The sequence below is a fragment of the Ambystoma mexicanum genome, chromosome 8 (genome assembly GCF_040938575.1).
Source record: "Ambystoma mexicanum isolate Mex_15411 chromosome 8, UKY_AmexF1_1, whole genome shotgun sequence".
NCBI classification, from domain to species: Eukaryota; Metazoa; Chordata; class Amphibia; order Caudata; family Ambystomatidae; genus Ambystoma; species Ambystoma mexicanum.
This window is the reverse complement of record NC_090929.1, coordinates 438,395,071-438,422,623: the sequence shown is the minus strand read 5'-3', so window position 1 is coordinate 438,422,623 and position 27,553 is coordinate 438,395,071. Positions and strand designations below refer to the sequence as shown.

The 27,553-nt window shown below is 47.0% G+C and overlaps 1 protein-coding gene across 2 annotated transcripts in view; it reads left to right on the top strand.

Annotated features, from left to right (window-relative positions):
- UBE4B (ubiquitination factor E4B) overlaps nucleotides 1–27,553 on the top strand; it is a 2,401,822-nt gene that overhangs the window by 1,207,518 nt on the left and 1,166,751 nt on the right. For both annotated transcript variants that reach the window (XM_069609995.1, XM_069609996.1), the window contains one exon: nucleotides 12,008–12,146. In XM_069609995.1, coding sequence (XP_069466096.1) covers nucleotides 12,008–12,146 — 139 coding nt within the window. The remainder of the gene's footprint in view (nucleotides 1–12,007; nucleotides 12,147–27,553) is intronic.

Below are 27,553 nucleotides of genomic sequence, written 5' to 3'. Positions count from 1 at the left end.
TCTGTGTAACCTGTAACTTATCCAAGTTTCTTTGGCTGGTCCCTAGATTTAGGGCGCTACAGTAGTCAATTTTAGACATAATGAGGGTTCTAGCGAGGATAATGCAGTTATCAGTCATCAAGACGGGTCTGCAGGCTGTAATGAGTTTGCATGTGTAGGCCGACGCTGATACAACGGCGTTTGTTTGTCTAGTCAGAGAGAGTGTTGAATCTAAGTAAATGCCAAGTGTTTTAGTAACATTGGACACTTTGATAATGTTCCTGTCAATGGTAAAGGATTTGTAGGCTGCGTCAAGTTTAGTGAGTTTAATGTGCGAGCCGAGGACAAGAAGCTCCGTTTTTTCATCAATAAGGCATAGCCCATGATGAGCCATCCAAGCCTGGATGACTGAGTAGACTACATGAAGAGCTTTGGAGTCAGTTACATAGTCGCCTGTGATGGGGATGAGAATCTGGGTGTCTTCAGCATAGTTGGTGTATGAGACACCCAGATAGTCAAGTATGTCAAAGAGCGACTTAGTAAACACATTGTACAATGTGGGGGATACACACAATCTTTGTGGGACTCCACACGGGACTGGGGCCGTTTCGGCAGCGGCAGAAGGTGAAAAAACCCTCATGGTTCTTTTAGGCAGGAAAGAGCTGATCCACGATGTGGCTGCATCAGAGAAATGGGCAGCCGCTTTGTGGTGTTGACAGAGGATGTGATGATCTACCAGATCAAAAGCAGCTGAAAGATCAAGGAGAAGTAGAAGTGCCATCTTGCCTTTGTCTTTGAGATCCTCAATTTGTGTTTTTAAGTCCATCAGGGCGGTCTGCGTCCCGTGTCTAGGGCGGAATCCTGATTGTTTTAGGCCCAATAGTTTGTTTGTTTCGAGGTAATCCTGGATTTGTAGGTAGGCTGACCTGTCCAGAATTTTTAGAAGGTAAGGCACCGTGGTGCTAGGCCTGTAGTTAGCTCGGTTATTCAGGTCAAGTGTAGATTTTTTGATTAGTGGGATGATCCACGCGTCCTTGTGGTTATCCGGGACAATACCAGATTTAAATGAGGCATTTATGAAGGTTGTGATGAAGGGAGCAAGATCAAGCGCTGCCTCCTCAATGATGGGAGCAGGGCATGCGTCATCTTGACAATTTGAAGGTTTGAGCTTCTTAATATTTTCAACTTCCCAAATGGCAAGAGGCGTGAAGCTGAAAGGTTTGAAGGCGTGTTTAGGCGTGGGGAGGTTGTGAGATGGGGAGTAAGTTGGAAGGTCTGAGATGTTACTTCTTTTGGCTTTAATTTTAGCCTGCAGCGTAGAGATTTTGTCTAGGAGTGCCTTTTGGATGTTGGTACACCAGGCAGTATCTGGGGTACAGGTGTCCAGAGGGGCTACAGGCGACTCTAATTCCTTGAGGATTTTAAAGAGTTCCTTTGTGTTGGATTGTGCAAGCAGTATACGATTATTGTACGCATCTTTTTTGGCATCCAGGAGAGCGTCTTTATAAATAGAGGAGGCAATAGTGAGTTCATTTTTTGTTGACTGGTGACGATGTACTTTTCCAATGTGCCTCAGCCTTTCTTTTTATATGGCTTTGCGGCTGCCTCCTGTCAGACGGACTACTGGAGCCTTCCAGGTGTTGTGTCTTGTGGGTACACCGTAGGGGTGGGACTTGTGTAAATGGAGTCTGAAGTGAACTCACATTCTCGGTTGTGGGTGTCTGGTTTCTGAATGAGACAGCCCTGCCTGAAACTGACATGAATGCAGTGTAGCATGCTGAAAGGCTGGGTACTTGCCCCAAACCACATCCCTTTGTTATGGCTGTCTGGCTTGAGTGAATGGCCTGAATGCCTGTGAGCCTGATTGGCTGCCTGCCTGCCTGCATGAATGCCCTACTATGTGTTTGGCTGACTGAGCCTGGCTCAGAGAGAATGAATGAGGGACAGATGTGTATATCTGGGGACCTCTCACTTACAAATTTGTTCAGTAGCTGAAGTCGAAGCTTAGCAGGAAGAAGCTGATCTTTTGAAGCCCTGCTGGAAGAGAAGTCTGCTGCTGCATTTCTTCACCAATCTGAAAGCTGCTGTGTCTCCCAAGGACTGATCCAAAGAGGACCTGCAAAGGAGACCTCTCCCAGAGCTAGAGAGGGACCATCATGCAAAACTGCTACTCTTAATCGAAGTATCCTAGAAGCCAGTGCTGTGTGCCTGCCATCCGCAGAAGGGGTCTTCGAAGTCCAAAGGAGGAGTGCCGGACATCTCGAGCCAGAGCAGTCCACTGGTGTCACCCAGGGTCCGGAGGTGCATTTGTGACCGCTGGAAGGCGTTGCTGTCTACCGCCTAGAAGAGTGGGTACCCTGGCATAGTGCTGCTGGACACCCGGAGCAGCGAAAGTTCCAAACTGCCGAAGAACATTTGAAAGGACATCCGTGCAGTCACCACTGACCACTTTCTCCCGCCGGAGAGAGCCCAGAGTCGTTGGGTGCCGTGGAAGGTCTGCCGGTGGGTTTCCCGCCACCAGAAGCTATCGAGGTCGTCACGATGGTCCAGACTTGGTGAGGATCCAAGGTCCACTCCAGTGGTCGAGTCCAAGTCGCCAGAAGCCGCCCAGAGGTCTGTGCTGTGACTGCAGCACCGTACAACCGAAAGTCGGAAAACCATTATATTCCAAAACCCGACACCAAAAGTGGCCTATGCACCTGTCACCGCAAGATGTCATCAAAGGGTGCCAGGGGTCTTATCTTCATCCACTAAGCCTTTAAGGAGACCACTGCAAGTTTCTTCTTTACAGGACTTCTACAGTCGGATGAAATTATCGACAAAAGGAGAGCACCGCAAAGAGCCAAACTGCTGCCATTCCGAAAGATTTGGTTTCTTTTTATTCTTGGACTCAGCATCCCAGTGGCTTCTTTTTCCAAAGGGGGTCCATCCTCAGAGGGGATTGTCGAGTAAAGCCGAGAAACTCTGCCTCTTCGCCTGCCAAGGCACCAAAGGTACTGTGTCAAGGAAGAGCATCTTCTAGCCTCAGGAGTCGTGTAGGGGTTGCAGATTCATCTTGGATCCTGTTCTCCTGTGGCGCCTCAGGTACTTTGGGGTGGTAGAACCTTTTAAAAGAAAGCACAAGGTTGTTTATCAATATTGGACTGGGCTGTAAAAGACAACATAAATTACTCCCTAACTTTTCCATTACAAGTTGCCCAGGTGGGGGGGGGGAGATCCTCATTCAGAATTACTTGTCTAGTCCAAAGAAAGCATTCTACCACTGTTCAGAACTATCCTGCCTTTCTTTCTTATTCTATGCTGGTTACATCTTATTTAAGAATTCACCTGCAATTTAAAACTGTCTGCATTTTCTGCAGTTCTTATTGAATTTAAGTAGTGTGTGGTAACAGATAGTAAATATATTTAGCATGCTCTGAATAAGTATTCCATGTACAAAGTGTTATTATTTATATGTATATTCATTCGAGGTTGAAACCCTATTTTATATAAAGAAGCTGTGTTATCACCTAACATAGTATGTGGATATTCCTTTGTGTGTGCTTTGGGGAAACACTGTACTTAAGCATCCCCTCCTGAAAGCTTAAGCCTGGCTGCTGGTCCAGTGCTACCAAATTGAGAGCCTTGCTGGGGTTGTTCTGTGCCTCTACCATACCATATCAGGGGCAGAAGTACAGATACTCCCCTCCAGTCTTTACACTCGGCTTTGTCACCAAGCAAGAGTTGTTTAGGCTTTTGTGATCAACCTTTGCAGGCTTATTAGGGTTGGTGTCTGAGAATCGTACACCAGTAGTGGCTCTGAAAAACCACTTAAGACAGAAACTTATCCAGCCTAAATTAGAACCCAGTCACACAAAGGAGTCTTTGTGAGCTCTAAGTGCTGGCCAGTACTGTAAAAAAGCTAAATCATGGTTCAACTAAATAAAATGTACACTGCTGCCACCGGCCTGTAACCTGAGAAACGTTCTAAGTAAAACAATTCAATTGGGGTCAAAATGGGGCACCATGAAAGTACCCCTGTCCTGGCAGTCTTATGGGCTATCAAGGCAGCAGATTAAAAGTCAGTTGTAGTTTTCAATAACCCTTTGCGAAAGACTTCACTGTCTCAAAAATATGCTGGGGCACCAAAAAGCAAGCAGGGGACCACGGGGAATCAAAAGAAAACTAAAAAGAAATTTCTGACCGAACACTGGCAGTGTGATGTCCTCATCAGACCAGGATTTATCATAAAATAATTACCTTATGGTACACAACATGATTGGTAGCATACATCACCTCACAACACAATTTGGTATGGTGTAAAATTCTGGTTGTTAGAGAATGTATGGATGGGAATAAAAGAATAAACCCATCTCCAACTATGATTGTGCCTAAATGGAGTCTGAATATTATGTCTTAGACAGATTCCTGCTTCCACCCACTCAACCAATGCTCAAATGAGCTTTAAAACATGTATTTGTTATACTAGAGTTGGTAGTACAAGTCACTCCAATACAGAGGATAAATGAATTGCCAGCCTTGTTAGTGGACATGCCTTTTCTGGTGGTTCATAAAGCAGAATGCACCCAGGATTATCCTCCATTCCATTTAAACATTTGTGAGGGGTGTTAGTAATGCGAGGCGGACAACTGTTTGAGAATTTATTCAAAACATGCCATTTTATTCTCAAAATAAATGTAATAAAATGCTGCACTATACCTACTCTGCTGATGATTTCCCGGCATAACTAAAGCTAAGGGAGCACACTCTTAACAAGAGATATCTGGCCCTCACACTAAGCAACACATACCACAAAGAAAATGTATGGCAATACAATATAACATAAACAACATTCAGTTTGCATTCCCTTCCCCAGGATTCACGATCAATCCAGCTAATGTTCAACCAAAATAATAAATGTCTCCAATCAGTTCTTGATGTTTTAGAGTCAAAGTATGGTTTGTTAACCAAAGTTGCAATGGTAGAAAATCTCTTCTCCTTGGTGAAATAGCAACTTTCCACTTCCACCAAATAGCACCAATGGTAATCCCAACCACAATGATTTGTCACCTCTTCAAGAAGACTTGCCACAGTTAAAAAGAAATGCAATATCCACAACTGCCAGTGATACACAGTTCTTAGTTAACAGTTAGTATTTCCTTAGTTACAGTTTTAGACTTCACAATGGTATAATATACAATATACAGTGCTATATTTGTCAGGATGGCTTCTCAGTGCTGCTGCTTCCACTTCAACAGCTTCACTTCTACTTAATTCACTATGAGAACAGTTACCTTTCTCTCACAGTATTGTACTTTGTCTAGGCTACTTTAATGCTGCATCTACTGACAACCAGATATACCACCACAGCTTGAGTGCTTTGGATTACTTCCACAGCTTCTGTGATTTGTACTTCTAGACAGTCTTTAACAAGATACACTTAAAAGTACTTTAACACCTTCAAGTAGGCAAGGCCCTCTTCCTCTGAATATCTCTCTTCAAAGGGGGCAGCTTATTTGCCTCTCTTGTCTATCTGCCACAATAACAGCCTGGTTTGGCTTTAAGACTCACTTCTCTCTGTCTTCCACAGTCTCTGGCACTACAGGTTGTGTCAACTTCAAAATAGTTTTTACAAGCAGCCAATATCCTTTCCCCAACTTCCTCAGCTCAAGTAATGACCCAGAAGCCTTGGTGCCACTCTGTTAGATTCAGGTAATGTTTGCACACATGTATCTTAGGCTAGCTGAACTGTTATTAACTTCACAGTAACAGATTGCTTTTCAACTCTGAGAAAGGCTAGTTTCACTTTTAATATAGGTAGGATGTTGGCTTGAGCAATGCTTGTTCTCTTCTCCAATAGTAGATACACTTTAACGTTTTATAGATGAAAAGGTGTGCCACATTAAAGTAAAGAATAGAGTTCAGTCTTTCTTTAGGAATCACAATTTGTCACACGTGACCATTTCATAAAGTAGTTTCCAAAGGTTAAAGACTTTGTATTGAATTGTATTCCCGTGTGAAGTAAAGGATAAAGTTCTGTCTTCTTTTGGAAATCACAGTTGGGCACACACAACCGCTCTTTGATATATTTTTTACAAGTAAAAGACTTCAATAAATGTTTATCAAGGTTAGGTATTCGGTAATGGCCTTCGCAACGTTCTTAGTGAAACGTGACCACTCCATCAAGTAGATCTGGCCTGTTAAGGGTTTAACAATGGGTTTAATAAGTGTTTGCTCTTCACGTGAGTAAAAGGACCTTATTCATATATGCAAGCGCTACTTTTCCATTGTTCATGTATTATAACCTCAATGAACAACTTCAGCTTGCTTTAAATCATACGCAAGTGAATAGGGATCTGTATACTGTTGCCGGCAATGCTTGTGCAAGGTATTAGGACGCCAGGCTTCACTCACCGGCTTCTTTAACGCTTGCTTCGTGGATCACACCACTTCCCCGACTTCTTCCATATCACCCACTGCTTCTGGCTTCTTAGGGACCCACACCCTTCCTCTCGGAAGGTGTCTCCGGTTCGGGCCACACGTTTATGGAGCCCCTCTCGCTCCGGAGACTCGCGACTTGACATCTGCTCCTCGCCTCAGTCTCCAACACGTTCGCTGCACAGCAACCAGAGCAATCAAGCTTGCATGGGGAAAGACAGCTCTCCGGCATGCCTTCCACTGCACTTCAAAGTTAGAGGGAAAAGGACCCTCTCAGAACAAGCATGTAAAATGTGAACTCTCCACGTTCCGGTGTCCCTCTTGTTCTCCCACTTCTGCCTAGTTTGCCACCTTTGTGTCTTCTTCTTTCTGCTACTACTGCTACAGCTCGCATTCCAGTCACAGTTCCAGCTCCTTCCAATTGCCTGCACCTGAGTGGGCCTTTTATGCCTCCCAGGTTCCTTCCGGTGTGGGCTGTTGGGCTTTATTGCTGGACTATTGCTACAGCATTCCTCTTCAGCCCTCTTCCCCATCCCAGTTATAGGACATGTATCCCCCTTCAACAAAGTTAGTTCTTTTAACAATTTTGTTAATTTTAAAGATAGATTTATTTCCCTTAAACTCATTAAAAGATGGACTCAATTTGAGGCATTTCTGCCCTATCCTTTCACCTTATACCTTTGGGAGTAACATGGGTGTTCATCCTGAAACGCTTCAAAATATCTTTAACAAGGCTTGTTAGTTCTGACCCTGGCCCACTGCAAAATAAATTCAAGACTGGTTCATGCAGCAGCTCAGCTTTATACATTCACAAACCATTACTACATTGATACTAGAACCACGGCTCACTCTTTGGTGGGCCACGAAAACTGCTCTCCTGAACACCTGTAAAGACTTGCTCTCCAACCTCGACTCCAACTCTGCCTTTATCATCCTCCTTGATCTGTCCTCTGCCTTCTTCACAGTCAATCATGCCACCCTCCTTAACCATCTCCATGATACACTGGGTATCACTGACTGGGCGCTGGCTTGGCTGACCTCTTTTCCTTCAAATCGGCCCTCCCAGGTTCAAATAGGCCCTTTTCTCTCTTCTACCTCACTCTATTTATTTGTTTGTTTTTACATTTGTATAGCGCACATACAGCCCAAGGGCGTTGCAGCACTGTTACTTGTGGCAAGCTTAGTTACAGAAGAGATGCATACATATGAGTCATAAATAAATTAGTACAATCGTCCAAATACATACATTATGACATTTCTGAAGCATGTGATTGGTATTGGTCAATCTTGGATTGGGCTTTAACCCCTTAAGTACCAGGCTATCATGTAAGTCTATGCAAAAAGGACGAGCATACTCGTCCTTGGCACTTAAGAGGTTAAGTAAAGAGCATTGTTTTTAATATACCTGCGGTGTCCCTCTGCTCTATCCTATCGCTTTGGCTCTTTAACATTTACATTGCTTCCCTTGCCCCACTTGATCTCCGCCTTCTCTCCTCACTTCCAGTGTAATGCAAATGACACTTGGCCCTCCTTTAAACTTCCTTCCTCTATCTCCTCTCCGTACTCTCTTATTCCTGATTGTTTGACTGCTATTTAGGCATGGTGTGCTTCCAATAATCTGTCTTAATGCCAGTAAAAACGAGATTCTTCTAATTAATATTCCTCTCCCCCCATCCTTCCCACCCACTCTGCCCCACCATCTTGAGCCCCCTCCCCCACCCACTTGTGAGGCAAAATACCTGGGGCTCATCTTCAACTCCTTTCTCTCCTTCTCACCTCATATTGCTGACCTTGCCAAGAAGGCTCACTCTCAGCTTCTCCTCCTCAGAGGCATTCTCCCTTTCATCACCTTTCCCGGAAGCTCAATGTCTGCAGAGTTCTGGTCCTCTCCAGGCTGGACTACAGTAACACCCTCTTCATTTATCTGCCTCCTTCCTCCTTTTGTCCTCTTCAACTAATCCAGAATAGAACTGTAAGACTTATCATTGGCCTCAAGCCCAGGGGCCGCATGTCTCCAGCCCCTAAAAGCTCTCTACTGGCTCCCAATAAATGTAAGAATCGAATTCAAGACCCTCTGCATCATCCACAAGGCTTTCACAGGCCTTTGGCCACCCTACCTTCAACATTCTCTCACTAAATACTGCCCAGCTAGAGTCCTTCGTTCCTCTAGCTCAAACTCTCTGCAGGTCAGTTGCTTCTCCAAGCAGAGAGTGGTGGGGGTAGATTTTTATTCAGCAGGAGCCTCCCACTGGAACGGCCTCCCGGCATCTCTCAGACGTCAGATCTCCTTAAGTTCTGGAAGCTCCTCAAGGCCTTCCTCTTCTTCTCCTCTGTCCATCTCCCCCTTCCTTGCTAATGTCCCCCCGCTGTTACGACTGGCTGCCTGATCCCTCTGAGTCATAGAGGGACCAGGCACATCCTCAACCAGTCTGCCTCAGCACCCTGCACTTGCCTTTGGTCACCCTTCCCTGATCAGACCATTGGGTCTGCCCCCTCCTACCCCCATCCTCGCACTGCCGTACCCTCACTCCATCCCCCGCGTATGTGCCCTACAGATCTCACCTAGCACTTGCCCCTAGGCCCCCTAGCACTTACCCAGCATCTGCCAACCCTCCTGCATTCCCCCTGCACCTCCTTAACCCCCCCCCCCACCCTCCCTCTCCTCCTTGGACTTCCTGTTGCTGCACTTGCACGGTCCGAATGTCACAAGGCCTGGTAGGACCGTTTATTGTTGTTGATCTGTCTCTGTCCTTGCCCCCCCCTTAGTCTTGTGGTGCCTGGAAAGACTTTTCTGCTGTATAGGCGCCATACAAATGCTCAATAAATAAAGAGAGAATTTATTTCAAGGTGTGCTAAAGGTACACCCATCTCCCTAAATAATACTTTTTGATATTCTAGTCACAACATGTGAAGCTAAAAGACGACCCTAGAAATCGCATATTACTTCCCTGTAACAGTTTTTTGCAGTTTCTGTTTTAGAGATACATGACCCATACCACCTTAAGGAAAGCACAGCGCAAACTAAAGCTTTATTTAAAACAAAAGATTAACATATTATTTATTCATTCGGATTTGTAGAGTGCACGTCAGCCCGGGGGCATCGTGGCGCTTGTTACAGACCTATCTTAGTTGCATATACACGAGTAATACATAATTTACATGAGCAGGTATGACATTTGTACAAATTTACAGTGCAGCATATTTACATAGATTAGCGAGTGTCACATATTATTGTGCAAGGAAGGAGGTCTTAAGTTTCCTACGAAAAATCGGGAGTGAGTTCTCCGCTCCAATGTCTGCAGGTAGAGCGTTCCAGGACTTGGCAGCAATGTAGGGGAAGCTTAGGCCACCGGCTTTGGCTTTTTTGATGCGTGGGATATGGAGTAAGTTGGTGTATTGCGTCCTGGTGGGACGTGAGGAGGAGGGTTTGGAGATGGTCTCTTATAGGTAGGACGGGGCGGAAAGAGAGAGGCATTTGTGTTTGAGGGTTAGGATTTTGAGTGTGATCCGCTCTTTGACCGGGAGTCATTGGGCTGAGTGTCTGGCCTGGGAGATAGGCTCTCTGCTTGGGATGCTAAGATCGGCCCGGAGAGCATTGTTCTGTGTGACTTGTAGTCTGTTTAGGTTTTTTGCTGATATGCCTGCTGGGAGGGCATTGCAATAGTCCAGTTTGGCTCCAATGGTTGCTCTGGCTATTGAAAGGTAGTTAGGTTTTGAGAGGTATGGCTTGATGGCGTTTATAAGTTTGGTGGTATGCGCAGATGAGGAAGTGATTGCGCTGACTTGTCTGGTCATTGATAATGAGGAGTCTAGGTAAACTCCCAGTGTCTTGACAGCTCTGGATACGGGGATGATGTAGTTGTCAATGGAGAAGTTCACGTACAGTTTGTCCAGTTTGTCTAGGGTTCTCTGTTGACCTAGTATCATGATTTCAGTCTTGTCTCCATTAAGGCAGAGGCCATTAACTGCCATCCAAGCCTGGATGATGGAGTAGATCGTGTGGAGTGCCTTGGCGTCTTCCTGGTATGATCCTGAGAGAGGTAGAAGTACTTGTGTGTCGTCCGTGTAGTTCGTGTATGTGATACCATGTGAGTCAAGTTTGTCAAAGAGAGGCTTAGTGAACAAGTTGTAAAGTGTGGGTGCAGTGCAGGATCCTTGAGGGACCCTGCAATGGATTGTAGTGGGTGTGGCGTTAGCAGTGTCCGAGAAGACTTTTATGGCACTTCCCTCGAGGAATGAGGTGATCCAGAGAGCTGATTATTTAGAGAAATTGGCTGAGTGTGTGAGTTGAGGGTCTTGTGATCAACCAGATTGAATGTGGCTGAGAGATCTAGGAGGAGCAGTAGGGCTGGCTTGCCCTTATCCATGATTTGGGTGATCTGACTCTTCAGATCCACCAGGGCTGTTTAGGTGCCATGTCCTTTCCAGAAGCCTGATTGCCTGGTCCCTAGGATGGAGTGGGTTTCCAGAAAGTGTTGGATTTGGCACTGTGAGGCTTTGTCCAGTAATTTCAAGAGGAATGGCACTGTAGTTATCGGTCTGTAGTTGTTGAGTTGTAGGGGGTCGAGGGTAGTTTTTTTTAGGAGGGGACGGAGCCAGGCCTCTTTGAGGCTAGCTGGGATAATGCCTGATTTAAAGGACGCATTGATGAAGGCCTTAAAGAGTGGCGCAAAGCAGTCTGTGCCGTCTTTGATGAGCTTGGGTGGGCATATATCGCCTTTACAAGGGGAGGGTTTGAGATTTTTTATAAAGTTGATAACTTCTGGTTCAGTGACATCCCTGAAGGAGAAGTCCGGTATGGTGGGCTTAGACGAGGCGGGTGTGGAGTTGGTAGGCTTGGTTCCTGTCTGTTGAGGTAATGCTTTGCAATGGTCTTTGATTTTCTTTTGGAGAAGGTCAATTTTGTGTATCATGGCAGCTTGGATACTAGCACACCAGGCTTCATCTTTGATTATTTCATCAGGTGTATTGGGCGGGGGTGAGCTCTTTAAAAATGGCAAAGATTTCTTTAGAGTGCGATTTGGCATTAGAGATTCGTGTGTTGAAGGCGTTGGCTTTGGCAGCGGTGATAGCTGTTTTGTATTGGTGGGAAATTAAGTTGAATTTGTTTTTGGCACTGCTGCAGGGGTTGGTTTGCCAGTTTTTTAGTGCTTACATATAGAAGTAATAATCCTGTTAGATGGTTTTCTTTAGATGTGAAGTGTTAATGTATAGAGTTCTTACTAAAACAGAGTTTTGCAGGTGGAAAGTGATTGGCATACTGGCCTCTAGTGACTCATCTGTTGATGTTGACGGTCACTTTCCCATGAGTTAGAATATTCTGGACCAAACACTCTATGGACAAGTTACAGGTAAATGATGTTGACCATATTATACAGGCTCCTTGTTTTCCATACAGAGGTCCTGCTCACTGGTTGATGTTCTATACCAAATAACTATGGTTAACTTCTGCATATCCATTTTATTTTATCACTGCATAAAAATTGTATTAGAGTTAATGGGAGCGATCTCTGACACGTAGACTGACTTTAATGCAGTAAGGATTTGTTTCTGTTGGTTTCCTTCATCTCTGTTTTTTTAAGCACCAACACAGTATATCTTTAATTCCTAGGTCCAGATTCATCACTCTTCTCAGAACCAAAATTTCCTACGGAGTGCTTTTTCCTAACTCTACACGCCCATCATCTTGCCATTCTTCCCAGCTGTAGACGTTACATCCGAAGGCTGCGGGCTATCCGTGAACTCAACAGGTGAGTGTTCAGTTATAGCCTCAGCCTATGGACTATTCACTAACTGTTAGGGAGTACAGCTAAATTTATATTCCATGGGATGTTTGCAGAAACTTTTGTTCAAAATACTTTTTTAATCTTCATTAAAGCAAGCTTCCCTTTCTCAGTAGATTGAGAAAGGAAAATGTACTTATAACGGATTCCTTCCTCCAACGGATTACTAATCTATTATAACCATCTCTACAGTGCAGCTGCTCTATGGGAACCTTACTGCCACCAGGGGGCGCAACACGGCTCCTCGTCGACTTTGCTAGACGCCCCTACGCGCCCGTTTCTGATGTGACATTTAGACCAGTATAAATAGATGCACAGCATCCAGTGACCTATGTTCCTTTTTCCCACACACTATGCTTGCTTCAGGAACAATGCTTCATCGTCGAAGTTTCTCTTTGCGATGTTCCAAATCCTGTGAAGGCTTCAGACTTCAAATCCTGCCCTGACTGCAGTTGTCTGATGTCAGTCTCCGACCCCCACAGGAATATCTTGACTGTTTGGGGGAGGAACAGAACCCGACCCCCAGAAGGAAATGTTGTCAGTCCATGCATCCAAAGGCCCCCTAGGAGCGTGCCACAAAGCTATTTACCCTTTTACACAAGGGAAAATACATCACAAGGACACGTTTGAGGTCCCAGGGTGTTGAATGGAAGACAGAAGATTGGTCTACAGCCTAGCAGGAGAAGTAAAATAAGCACCACAAGAGGTCCCCCTCATCCAGCAGCTCCTCTCTGAACCACTCTTCATCTTTGATGAAAGGAAGCCACCGCTCCATGGCCACCTTGGTGGAGACAGTGCCACTGGTACGATTCCCAAACAATCTTCCACCCTGGAGAAAAAGGAGGCATTTTGGCTAAAGATGCTAGACATCTTTGCCAAGGACCCAGCGCCATCAAAACCCGCCATACTTGGGTGAGCCATTACGGCCCTTGGGTGGGACCCCGCCGTCATGCCTACAGGCTCAATCCCATCTTCCTCGGGTGAAGACCCATCATGGCACTGAGCCACTCCATTCGCCGACATCAAGCAAATGGGTTCAGCTCCTTCCTTGATGACTCCGACAAAGCTCCTCAAGAGCACGCTCCACTCCCTATGGGGTGCATTAATGACAAAGTTGGGAGGCATGTTTGACAATGAGGGGGATTCTAGCCCTTTTGGGCTAGACCGTCTGTGCCCTAGATAAATTAAGGATTTCTGTATGGAGCTTCAATAGGGGTAAGTTGAGGACCTAATGGAACTGACCTCCAACTTTCAGGAGACCAATGGACTTGCCACTGCACCAGAGTTTGACATCTTACCAACTCTGAGTTTCGGAAAACCACAGGCTTCCTTCCAGGGCCAAGTGGCCAAGGTAGTGGAGACTCTGGGGTTGTCAGCCCCATCCAGACCTAACATTCAGTGTGAACTGACAGATATTTTGAATGAAGGCACTCGGAGGGACACCCTACTGCCATCAAACCAGGCAGTGGAGGGCCCAGTGTAGAAATTTGGGAGTGGTCTGAATCCATCCCTGCAGTTGACCAGCACCTTTCTAAGAAACACATACCGGTACCTTCATACTCTGCTTTTCTGTCTACTCAGGCCTCTCCTGAGAGTTTGGTAGTTTACGGCCGCTATAGCAACCCTAAAAAGACCTCTTTTTACTTCCTTAACCTATGACAGAGTGCAAGAGGCTGGGTGCCTGGGGGAGTTTTTCCTCAAGCTGTCTGGCCTTGAGGGCGGCTAGTGCCTCATGTGCCCTGGGCACATTTTCTTTTGGTCTCTGGTTGGTGATCTTGGGAGCAGCTGAACATTTGCCAGCTGCGGATGTGAGAGAGGTCTTTGGGGCCCTGGTCCAGGCTGGCAAGGAGGCATCTTGCCAGATGCTTCAGTATGGTTTCGGTCTGGCCGACTGTGTAGCAAGAAGGCTTGCAAAAGGAACAGTTATGAGGGGGCACTCCTGGATGCAGACCTCCTGGGTTCTCCCAGGACGTTGAGGCAAAGCTCCAGGATATGCTGTTTGATGGGCATGATATATTCAGGGCTAAAGCCGAGGTTCTGGTCCTCCAAAGCGGCAGCTAAGTCCCTGCGCCTAGCAGTGCAGCAACCTGTAGCTCCTACTAGCAGAGGATGTGTACTTTGGCTCTTTACCTCCTCTGCCCACTGGGCAGAAGACAGGTGTCCTCAGACAAACATCAGCCACACTGTCCAACTAGAGGAAGAGAACAGGGTGCTCTCAAAGGTTGTCTCTCCACCTCAACAGTGCCCTTCTCGACCCCAGGTGCAAAATCCCTGTGAAGGTGATTTCCACCATCAATACCCTTTTATTGGGGTGGGGGCAGGGGGTAATCTCCCTGTACACCACAGAACGGTGTCAAACAAAATCGGACACATTGGCTCTGCAGGTTACTCTCTGTGTATATTAGCTCCCTTTTGCTCAATGCCATCCAGACTATCCCCCTGTTAGGAAAGATATTCGACTTCTGTGGGACACCCTTTCCTTTTGCTTTGTTTTCAATCCTGACCTGAATTTTTGGAGGTAAGTAAATCCTTCTAATGTACTTTCCTTATTTATGCTTATTTTAATGGGGAGACTGAACAGTCCATGAGACTATCAATACCAAGAGACTACGTCTCTCTTTATGGATTTCTTGTATTTTTTACAACTGCTGAAGTTTTGCTGAAGTAAATGACTACATGGTAATTTATTTTGACAAAACTACTGCATTTTACCGTGTTTTTTCAATTTCTTTTTTTAAATGGGGTATCCACACACTACCCCACTTCTCACCACTACCACACCAACCCCTCCACACACCCATAACACCTAAACCCCCCTAGCCCTTAAAATGCATATATTCTGATGTTTGTTAATCTGCTTAGAATCACATGCTGTGCATATGGTCCAACATTCAGTGGTAACCGTGGAGTATTGCATCTGGTCTTTCGAAAATCAAAAGGGGACGTCGGCATGGGCGTGCCTGTAACACCATCCCTACGTGACATGTAGTGTACCCACGATCCCTCACGCGTCGATGTCCCTCAGATTGTTTTTTTCCGCCCAGCATACTGGTCGCCTTATGCGGAGCTCGTCAAAGACATTGCTTATCGTCCCCTCGATCTTTGGTCGAATAGTTATATAAAATATTTTGAATCACCCTATCCGTCCCTTATTTCGACGGCTGTTCCAGATCTCTGCTGAAGACCTTCAGAACTTCGACGGACAGTGATCCAGTCGCTGCCGACCACGTGGCCGGGCCTTCCGCCAGCTTACACAGTAGGGAGAGTACGGTTGGGGTGGACATTTCTGTACAATCTGAGAATGCCTTTCCCTTTCCTTCCTCTATCCCTTTTGGTCTTCGTCACTCTATCCATCCTCAGCTATGGAGAGGACTCCATTTAGGTTTTGCCCCATTTGTAAGGGCAAATTTCCTTGGAAAGATAAGCACAGACGGTGCAACCGGTGCTTGCCCCTCGATCACAAGGAAGAAGGATGCACGGCTTGTAAGCTGCTCCGTTTTAAGACCTTAAAGGAGCGTAAAGTCAAGTGGTGGGTGGCCTACGGTATGTCGAAGGCCGAGATTTCTCCCGCTGTCGCAGCCACCGAATGTGGCGACAGCGAGAGTGACGATCAGACCTCCGAACTGGAGGTTGTTGATCTTTCGACGGAACGCTCACGTTTCGCATCGTCTGTCCCCGGCCCCGGTAGGCACGGTTTAGGCACTGCTATGAGGAAGTCACACCCCGGCGACAAAGACGAACATGTACACAACATTAACCACACAACCCCAAGTCAATCTTCGACCAAGTCGAAGAAGACTTCAGCGCCAACGGGTACACCGGAAGTTCCGGCGGCACCAGCCGACCGTTGGGATCGGCAGCCCTCCCCGCAGCCGCATATGCACCTAGCGACTGGGCCATCAAAACCAAAGGGCGCTACCCCTAATATATACCAGGTTCCGTCGAGACGCATCACAAGAAGGCGTCCGGTGACGATAGGTTTCCGGTTCTGCCAAAGACAGCACAGCCGAAAAAGGCTGCCGCCGACGACAAGGCCCCGGCTCCGCCGAATAAGACTCGCCCACAATCGCAGGCTGAAGCTACGTGCCTCCCGTCTGTGGAGGATGTCGCCGACAGCTTAGCAAGGATTGTTTCTGCCGAATCTCAGAAACGGCAGTCGAGGGATAGTTCGAGGCCTACGGAAAAGGCCAAGGATCCCCCGAGGTCCAAGGATAGCCTAAGGGGAGTACCAGAACCCATCCATAAACCGAAAGAGAGGCACAGGGACGTCCCACCTCTGTCAGTCCCTCAGCAGGAGTTCTCTGAGGTCGAAGAAGGGCTGTCTTTGACGTTGAGACAACAATCTCGACGTTTTACGACGGAAGAGCGTGCTCAGGACCCTTTTCCACCTCTAGACCATTCTAGGTCTTCGGTTTGGACTAGAGAGAAATCTGAAAACTGCATGGAAAGGCTGGACAGGTTTGTTTCCCATTCAGAACAACCCACACCAAGAAGGCCACGGGATGAGAGCCATGTGGATCCCAAAGCAAAATTCCCAAGGCTCTTTAACCCTTCTTTGGAATAGGATTTATACAACTATGACCTAACTGAAGAAGACATTCCTGCAGACATTCCTGCAGACACTCAGGATGAGGATCAATTCACCAATCCTGAAGAAATACATGATCCCATAGAGGGCTGGGATGAGACCCCGGATTTGGGTGACCCGCAACCATGGCAGTCTTCAGATCCACAAGATCCAGATGCTCTATCTTTGGATCCCCCCCCAGACCACCCCCACTAGACAACCCTTGCCAGTGGATGATCAATTGACGTTTAACGTCATGTTGCGTAAAGCAGCTGAACACTTTAAGATTGCCACAGATGAAGCGATCCCTGAAGCTGACTTTGTGGAGGACATCCTCAAAGAAAAGCCGCTGGCCAGCCAGGCTATTCCTCTACTCAATTCAATTAAGAAAGGTCTGGCTCCCTCCTTATCAACACCTTCTCTCACAAGAGGTGTTAACCCAAGAATAGAGAAACTCTTTTGTCCTTCTCCCTCGGGCCCTCTGTATATCAGAGGTCACTCCACCTCAGACTCTTTGGTGGTGACTACTACAAGAAAAAGGGCAGGGGTCCCTCTGTCAACCGGCGAGGAACCCCTGATAAGGAAGGTAAAAGACTTTACACCCTTGGGAAGAGGTTCACGACCGCCGCAGCGTTTTCAACACGGATTGCCAACAACACAACATTATTGGCCAGCTACGAGGACGCTCAATGGTCCTTATTACAAGAAGGCCTACAGGAGGTTCCCGAACCTCTACGAACTCGTCTTCTGACCACAGTCACTGAGGGCAGACAAGTGAACCAAAACATACTTAAAAACACTTTGGATTCTGCCGAGACGGCTGGTCGATGCAATGCCTCAGGGCACACTCCTGAAGAGACATGCGTGGCTACGGAACTCTGGATTCAAGCCAGAGACGCAAGCATCACTTATAAATAAACCCATGGAAGAATCTAACCTGTTTGGGAAGGCGGTCGATTAGGCCCTCGAGACCGCAAAAAAGGAGCATGACATCCTGAAAACACTGGAACAAATTACACAAAGACACTCTACAGGACGACGATCTGGGTCCAAATGGCTTTTTTGTGGCCAACGCTTCCCTCAACAACAATACTCCTCGGGAAACAATTGGAACTCTCCACAGGGAACCAGCGAATACACCACCCCGTATCCCCAAAGGGATCAGCGTCGTGGGAAAGGAAGGGGCCTGATCTGTACCCCTAGAGGCTCCCCGGCCTCAGGTTCAAAATGACCCGAAGATTCGGGTCACCTCCCCGGTCGGGGGCCGGGTAACATTGTTCCTTCAGGCATGGGAGGGGATAACTACAGACCAGTGGGTGCTAAAGACCGTGGCCCACGGGTACTGTATAGAGTTCAACCTGTCCCCCAACATTCAGACCTCCACGAGCAAGACGACTGACACCAGACCATCTTTGCATACTTCTTCAGGAAGTCGAGACACTACAAGAGAAAGGAGCCATAGAAATCGTACCTCTGTCACAGGTAAAAGAAGATATTTATTCAGTGTACTTCCTTGTACCCAAAAAGGATCTAACCACGCGCCCTGTTTTAGATCTGCGCCCAGCGAACAAATTTGTAAAGCCACAAAAGTTCTGCATGGTCACTCTGCAGGATGTCATTCCCCTGCTATCACAGGGGGATTACATGGCAACGCTGGACATGAAAGATGCATACTTTCATATTTCAATGCTGCCAGCGCACAGAAAATACCTCTGATTTATGATACAAGACAAGCATTATCAGTTCAAGGTACTACCCTTCGGCATAGCATCTGCACCAAGGGTATTTACAAAGGTACTAGCGGTGGCAGCAGCACATCAGCGCAGGCAATCCATCCCGGTCTGTCCATACCTCGACGATTGGCTCATAACCGGGGACTCTTTTACGAAACATGTCTGTCAAATACCCAAAAGACGATAGATCTTTTATTCAGTCTGGGATTCTCTAGCAAAGAGAAAAAATCCAGCCTAGACCCCAGTCAGGTCAAACAGTTCCTAGGGGCTCTAATTCGAACAAAGGACGGCCTTGTCTTCCCCTCCAACGAGAGGGTTCAAAACATGTTGTTTCAAATCCCTCAGTATCTAGCCAGTCGAGAGGTGACGGCATGCTAGGCTATGCGACTGCGAGGAATGATGGCGTCATGTTTCTATTTGGTTCCTCACGCGCGCTTGCGCATGCGCCCAATGCCAGAATGGCTCAACAGCCAGTGGTGTTAGTCCAGCGGATAGTGGGACGATCTGGTGGTTGTCTCGAAGGCCCTCATTCTCTCGCTGCAGTGGTGGTCGAGGGACAACCTCTTGAAGGGGAAATCCTTCACCACCCCCGCAGTGGAAGCCACTCTAACTACAGACGCGTCTCTTACAGGGTGGGGAGCTCACCTGCTTCAACAAAGCGTGCACGAAGTTTGGTCGTCAGCCATAGCATCCAACCACATAAACCTGTTGGAACTGTTGGCGGTGTTCAAAGCACTAAAAGCTTTCCAGACACAACTGCAAGGGAAGACGATCCTGATCCTCGCAGACAGCACCACGGCCATGTACTATCTGAACAAACAAGAGGGAACTCGCTCTCCAGGGCTGTCCAAACTGTCCCAGAACATTTGGAAGTGGGCTCTCAAACGCAACATGTTCCCGTTATCACAACATGTTCCAGGGGAACTCAATCTTCTAGCAGAAGTACTCAGCAGAGACTTCCCATTGCCCATGGAGTTCGAATGGCGATTGCACGGAGATATCGTCTCCATCGTTTTCGCAGAATGGGGTTTCCCAGAGATCTATTTGTTCGCATCTCTGGAGAACGTTCAATGCCAAGATTACGCCTCGAGATACCCCCAGAACCGTTCCAAGGGGAACGGACTCTGGATAACATGGTCAGGGAAATTTGTCTACGCTTTCCCCCCCCCCCGACTCCCCTTCTCAACAAGATGGTGCACAAGATGCACCAGGAACCAGTCACGATGATACTGGTGGCCCCGCCAACCCTGGTTCGCTCATTTGATGGAGATGTCGCTTTCTCCTCCAGTCAAACTGCCTTGCCCGTACAACATGTTGTTGCAAGACAGAGGGGAGACGCTTCACCCATGCCCGCAGACATTGAACTTAGCGGCCTGGCTCTTGAGGTTATAGAGTTTGGTCACCTGCAGCTCCCTCACAGATGTATGGACATTCTCAGGGAGGCAAGAAAACCGAACACTAGATATTGCTATTCCAGTAAATGGAAACGGTTTGTCATCTGGTGGAACTCAAAGAGCATTATCCCGATTAACTGCTCTCACACACGCATTGTTTTGTACCTAACTCATTTACTTGACTCAGGCCTGCTCTTTAACTCCCTAAAGGTTCACTTAGCTGCACTTTCAGCCTACACTACATCACAACAGAAAGTGTCATAGTGGAAGATACCAGTTATTTAAAGCTTTCATGGAGGGAGTGAAAAGAATTCACCCTCCCATTTCTAACCCGGCTCCCGCTTGGGACCTAAACGTGGTGTTGACTAGGCTTATGGGGGGCTCCTTTCGAGCCCATGCACAAAGCAAGTTTTAAAGACCTCACCTACAAGACTTGCTTTTTTAATTGCCATTACCTCCATTCGGAGAGTAAGTGAACTACAAGCGCTCTAAATCCTAGATCCCTTCGTAATAGTTCACAATGATAAGGTGGTTCAACGCACTCACCCTACGCTTGCGCCTTAATTCATTTCCAAGTTCCATGTGAACCAGTCGATAGAACTACCAACGTTCTTTCAAAATCCTTCAAGCCTGGGAGAAAGAACCCTGCACACACTGGATGTACGCAGAGCTGTCATGTTCTACATGTGAAGAATTCGACCACTAAGAAAAACAAATCTGTTTTTCGTTTCAGTGGCAGCAGGAAGACAAGGAGACGCAGTCTCCAAATCCACTATCTCTAGGTGGATTGTCAAATGCATCACACTCTGCTACAGTCTTGCTAAAAGAGAGCGGCCCTTCAAACCTAGAGCATATTCTACTCGAGGCACTGGGGCGTCCATAGCATTCATTGCAAATGTTCCTCTTGAGTCCATTTGCAAAGCGGCAACCTGGAGTTCTGTACACACCTTTACAAAACACTATTGCGTAGACAACTCATTCTAGGTCTGATTCTCAGGTGGGACAGGCAGTACTAAGAGATCTTTTCACTACTGTTCCTTCTCACAACCCACCTCCAACTCCGGGTACTGCTCGCTGGTCTATGCACAGCATGTGATTCTAAGCAGATTAACAAACATAAGAAGATATGCATTACTTACCGTAAAAGCATTTCTGATGGTTATATCTGCTTAGATTCACATGCGCTCAACCTTCCTCCCCACTCGGATGGAAGGAACATAGACGTCTTACCACTTTCTCTCTTTTCTGTACTCACTCACGATAGTCATAAGGCTCCCACTCGGCATAATAAATACAATCGCAGGGATCTCGACGCGTGAGGGATCTTGGGTACACTACACGTCACGTAGGGATAGTGTTAAATGCACGCCCATGTCGATGTCCCCTTTCAATTCTCGAAAGACAAGATTCAATACTCTGCGGTTACCACTGGATGTCAGACCATATGCACAGCATGTGAATCTAAGCAGATGCAACCATCAGAAATGCTTTATGGTAAGTAATGCATATCTTATTCCCCATCCCCATCGATGTAGTTTTGTCAAAGTAAATCACTATGTAGTAATGTACTTCCTCAATACAGTGGAAAATGCTACACACATCACCCTAAAATGAATTGCGTTTAGTATACCTTGTATCCCTGTACCCTTTTCTTATGTACTTTTTGGTTTACAAATACAACGTGACCATCATGGACTGGTGGCAGTGGAGGTTATTCTACTGTGTTTTTAACTTTTTACTTGTGTACTTTTGCATTTACCACACATAGCTACTAAGAGTGGCTAGCACACTAAGATGGCTGTGCCACATGATTTTTGCCTGTCCTTTGGCCATATTGTTCTAGTCCCTCTCAGGCCCGAAAATTGCCTTATATTGAATGCCCTTTCCCAGGAAAGCTGCTGCTTTCGCGGGTTAAGGACGATCTGTGTGTGTCGTCAGAGGTAGTGTCTGAGACTCGTCCCAGTCCACATCTTACTCTCTGAATGCCTGTTGCTAGGCAGAATGTGTGGCCACTTGCTCTCCATGATTGGATAGTCACTGCCAGTTTGAATGGTGCCGATTCGTACCATTGATGTACCTGGATGAGCTTCCTGTCCAAATCCTATATAAAAGGAGGACTCCTGCAGCCATTAAACAGGTCATTGTTGGTGCCAAGACTTCTACGAAGAAGAGAAGCCCACTGACGATCCCAGGACCACTTTTGTAGCTGATCAGAACCAACTCCAGTGAAGTCTTGCTCCTCTGACGGATCTCAAGAAGTCCTTTGTCTGTGCTTCGAGTTGACACCTGGACTCGTGGGAATAGCCGATTCGGAAGCCTGCTCAAATGACAGTATCAATGCCTTCTGAGCCTTCGAAAGTGTCCCTGTACCAACTGGTGGCTTGACAAGTTCTGTCCTGGGCTACCTCGCTGCAACCTTTGTCGTTCCAAGTGCATCTTGGGACCTTGGGGGAATCCTCATCTTGTACTACAAGACTCCGGCTCCTGCATTTTCTGCTGGCTTGCATCAACAGAAGCCATGCAGGACCTGCTCCTTTCTTCGTCCATCGAAGATCGCCTCTCGCCCCCCAGACCATGGTGACTTCCATTTCAGTCCATCGTATTTGCTTCCCAGAGGTGTTCTTCTGAGGTCGTCTGCTGCACAGAAGTCTTCATCTTATCTTTGCAAGGATATTCAGCTGCAAGGTGCATGGAACTAAGATACAAGCAGAGAGTCAACGGAGAGTCACAGAGGGCAGGAGTCCTCTCCCCTTGCATGACGCCCTGAGGCTGCTACACCTTCCATGAGGCTTTGTTGTAAATGCTGGGTTTATTTTGGCACTATCACTGAGCGGTATGAAAATGATAATGGTAATTAAAGATGACATTTTCCACCATTTTTAAAGTAAAATTTGAGATTATGCATGTGTAACTGAGGTGGGCTATATCCACTGCCTGGACACTCCTGTGTGTCACGAAGCACTGCGTGTAGCAGGCCGACCACTGGAGAGGGAACAAGATCATCTTCAGCCTGGTAATTACAGGCTCCTCGCAGCCCTTCAAAGATGCCCCCGCCTCCATCCCACAATAGGCAGGCACCTCTGATGTCTACTCTGCTGCCTCCCGCATTCCGATTGGGCAGACTGCCTTCTTCTGCCCTATCAGGGAACCGGCCGGCTTTAGCTGACCCCTTTAGTGAAGGACCGCATTTTAGGCCCTTCTCTGTGCTTGTCCGGGGCTTGGTGGCTCGGAAGGCCCCCTCGTCCTTTTCACCCCTGGAGCACATCATGGAACAGTCTCCAGGCAGGCTGCTTGTTACCCCACGAACTTGGGCCTCCGTAACTTTACGCATGCCTGCAGATTACCTGTGAGTCATGGATGGACATTGTCGTTGCTTCTCCACTAACTCTAAAAACAGTTGAACAAAGGTGTGCCTATGCCTTTCTTCCTCACTTCGCTCACTTAATCTCACTCATCCCTTCTTTCGACACATTTTGTGTCTTTTTTGCAAACTCAAAACCTGGTGTGTTTTTTAGCATCTCTGCACCTATCTACTGTACTAAAGTATTCCCAGTGCATCTGTTTTCTTGTTTCCTGTGGCTATTAGGTTGCCTGGTGAATCTGTGCTCGTACTGTGCTGTGCAGCCCCTCCTCTTTCTTCCTCCTATCCTCCGCTACCCCGATGGCACTCACCATCTCCCCTATCTTTTCTAACTGCTATACTATCCTATCCTCCCTCTCTCACAAAGACTGGAAGAAAAAAGCTTTAAAAAGAGATTATGACCGGTAACCCTGGCCTACCTATCGCAGACACCTATGACAATGCAATTTTGAGACAAATCTTCACTGATAAACTCTTTTTTGTCCCCTCTCCAGACCTATGTACTCATCTCTACTCTCTCTCCTCACACATCTTCACCCATTAATGATCGCACTAGATTGGAAGTACCCTTGGTGTGCTTCTCATCATCCAGGTGTATCATTAATGTCTGGCACACTGGCACTATATTGGTTCAGGTTCCTCAACCCAACCTCCTCCTCTGTGACCGACACCTGCCGTCCCTCATTAACATCCTTCCCACACCTGCTACTCCTTCCACTATCTCTGTCCCCCCCTCCTCCGACTGGTGTACCACGCCCCTGTTCCCCCACCTCGAAAACCTTCAAAGGTGGGGGGACCTCTTGCATCTAGCCACATTTGATGCTCGTTCTGCCATCATACACTCTGCCAACATTTACCTCCTCCTTTGACCTCGATATCCTTGCTCTTATCGAGAGATGGTTCAATGCCAGCTCAGTCACTCAAAAACTTTTTCACCATCCACACTTAGTAGGGCCCGATCCCCAGGGTTGCCCTTTGTGTGTTCTATGAGGTCTAGCATCTTTCTAATTGCGTCTGGGCCCTGTCTACCTGCTATGAACCCCATTTGGTCCGGGTGTACTATGCGGGGTAGTTTCATTCCTAGCCTCTTGGGCAAAATTCTAGTGAATATTTTTTCGTCAACATTTAGGAGTGAGATTGGGTGTTATGACGGGCATTGGGTTGGGTCTCTTCCCTCTTTTGGAATTATTGATATCGGTGCTTTGCTGAATGTTGCAGGTGTCTTCCTCCCTGTGTCTAGGATATGGTTATAAAGTTTCGCCATATATTGTGCCAAGACTCCTGCATGCTTTTTATAGAATCCTATGGTGTACCCATCCTCACCTGGGACCTTGCTGTTCAGAAGTCGTGAGATTGTGTCCTGAACTTCCTCTTCCGTGATTGGGCTCTCTAGGTGTTCTATTTCTGGTTGTGTTAGACACATCCCTCATTTTAAACTGGATGCAGAAGGGGTAAGTCCAGTTGTACCGGGTATGACGTCCTTTCGTCGCAGGATGTTTTTTTGCTGGGTTTTTTCCCGCAAATCTTTTTCCAAAAAAACCCATTGAAATTTTTAGAAAATGGGGGGATTTGAGGGGGGGGCCCCCCTCCCCAAAAAAAAACATTTGATTGGTTTTTTCGAAACATAAATCGCAGTAAAAAACCCCGCGAAAAAACATCCCACGATGATATGACATGGAACCGTTGTACAGTATGTCCTCGCACCGTAGCTCCTCGGTGAATGGCTTCAGCAGTCTTCATTTAGCCAGAGTGGGCTGGGAGGCATCCTGAAATATTTGGATTGTGGAGTCTCGAAATTGAATTTGGTTCGCTCTTCTTGCCTCCCCCGGGATTGCTTCCTTCACTTTGTAGTCCGGTAATTCACCACAATGTCCCTGGGAGGACGGTTCTTGCCCTCAGGCCGATTCTATGCACCCTATCTATCTTTATAGTATCAGGGTGGTTGGCCTACAAGAGTTGTAAAAGGAGTTGTCGAACACAGTCCTCCATGTTGCCCCTTGCAGAGGAACTTTATTCTAAGATTGTCCAGCCTTACCCTGTTCTCCAGGTCGTTATACTTCACATTAAGGAGGTCGTTGCTGTCCTAGGGGGCAGACACCTTTCCCTCTCTCATCTGTATCTCAAGAGTGGTCCGGGAGCTCTCATTGTGATCCACCCTGTCTCTGAGAGCCACTACCTCCTTCCTGATTTCGGTGGTAAAATCCAACATCTCCTTGCAGAGTTTGGCTTTGAATGTAGTGAGTCCTTGATGTCCTGGCCAAGTGAGTAGAGAGACTGGGTGAGGAAGTCTGACGTGAGAAGTGGTGTGCAAGATGGGGATTGCGACTCTTTCATGGTATAATCTCCCATTGCTTCAGAGATTGGCGTCTGTTTAGCAGGTGATGCCATGAACGCCTGGCTGCTGGAGCCTTTTGAGTTTTTGGAAGATTTTGACATATTGCTTCAGCCGCCAATTTTGGTATTTGTACCTGGATTGGGGCCACCAGCCAGTCTGCCCTACCATCCACTGCTGGGACCCCCCCCACTCGCTCCTTCGGATATGGAGAACTTTGTGCATACGGGACGTTGGGAGTGCTTATTGCTTATGAAGTGAAGTCTGCTTTCTCAAAATTGTATGGTGTGCTCAGGTTACATTTACAGGGTCCAGGTGTGCCTCCACCCTGCGTTAGCCCTGCAAATCACTGGTGGGCGGGGGCCTCCCTCTGTTACCACCCGCTGATGGCCGCTGCAGCAGTCTTGGGGGTCGGGGGACGGATCTCCCCAACGACAGCACCAACAGCAATGCTGTGCCCTTTATCCCTTTATTCACCGACCCCGTCGGCTAGGTGGGAGCTATCCACTCCACTCAACGCCTCTCTTTGCAGACGTTGCAGCGGTCTGGGGGGGCAGTGGTTGCACCCAATCTCAGAGGTCACCCACCCCTCACAGCACTGCTCCTTCTGTCACGCCTTAGGGATGGTCGCAGCCAGTGGCGGTCCCCATTTTAGAGAGCCGAGGTGCAAACTCGGGCGCTCCCCTTGGCCCGCTCATCTAGCCACTGCCGGTTCCTCTGCTTGACAAAAGGGCACCCGCGACCGCCACCACCTAGGTTTGTTTTGGCATTGCATGAATGGGACTCCAGGTCACCACCATAGATGTAGGTCAGGCTGATGGTCGAAGTGGGTTGGGGGTAGGCGTCCTACTGCTCTGCCAACTTGGCCACACCCCCCTCTAAATGTATCTTTTGATAGACATGTTGGTAGGTATCTTATGCAAACTGAAAAAAATCCAGAGCTCTGGGCCCGATGGGGTCTGTAACATAATTATGTGGGCTAATCCGGGACTTTGGGCAGGCATACTTTTAATTCCTTTTCTCTCAGATCATAGCGACTGCCCAAATTCCGGATTTGTGGAAGGAATCCCATGTCAGTCCAATTTACAAGCGGGGGAATCTAAACAACCATGCTAATTACAGGATTAGATCTCTTTTAGATGGACCAAGTAAAATCTTTGCCAAATGTATTCTGTCAATGTTTGATGTATGGTGTGAAGAAAATGCCATTTTAAGCCCTTTTCAGGCGGGATTTAGGAAAGGTCTAGCTGCTATCTATTTGCTTTGAACTCCCTGATCTCTCAGGCCCAGTTGAAAGGGTTTCCCCCCCTTTATGTATAATTCGCAGACTTTGCCTCTGCGTTTGATACTATTGATCGCCCTCTTTTGTGGGAGAATTTAACGAAGATGAAGTTCCCTGAGGATCTTTTAGTAGCCTGCCAACATCTCCACGAAAATCATTTTGCAAGGGTAAAATTGAATAGCTGGGGTGATCTATCTGCACCTATCAATATTGCCATGGGTGTGAAGTAGGGGTGCATATTGACCCCTGCTTTGTTTAATCTGTTTATGGCAAATATTGGGAAGTCATTAAATCAGTCTCATAATTTTCTGCCTAGGCTAGTCAATTTAAAAATTCTATACTTGGCATACGCGGATGACCTGGTAATCTTTGATACGACCTATGTAGGTAGGGTTCTGCCGAAGTGCAAATGCCATGATTGAATATGCCAAATGTAATAGGTTGAAGGTGAGCCTAGATATCTAACAAAGAACATCTGGGCATTCGGACCATCAGTGGGCATTTATATTGGGTTTCCTATTATTGCTATCTGGGATGCATAGTGAAATATGTTACATCAAACTATTGACCTGGAATAAATGTTGTTCAAAGGCAATGGCAATATTGTTGGCGATAAACAAATGTTTGTCTCATCTACTGCAAGGTTCAGTTTGATGGGGATAGTAACTCTTTATCGCCAAAAAATAACAATTAGCACCCGGGTGG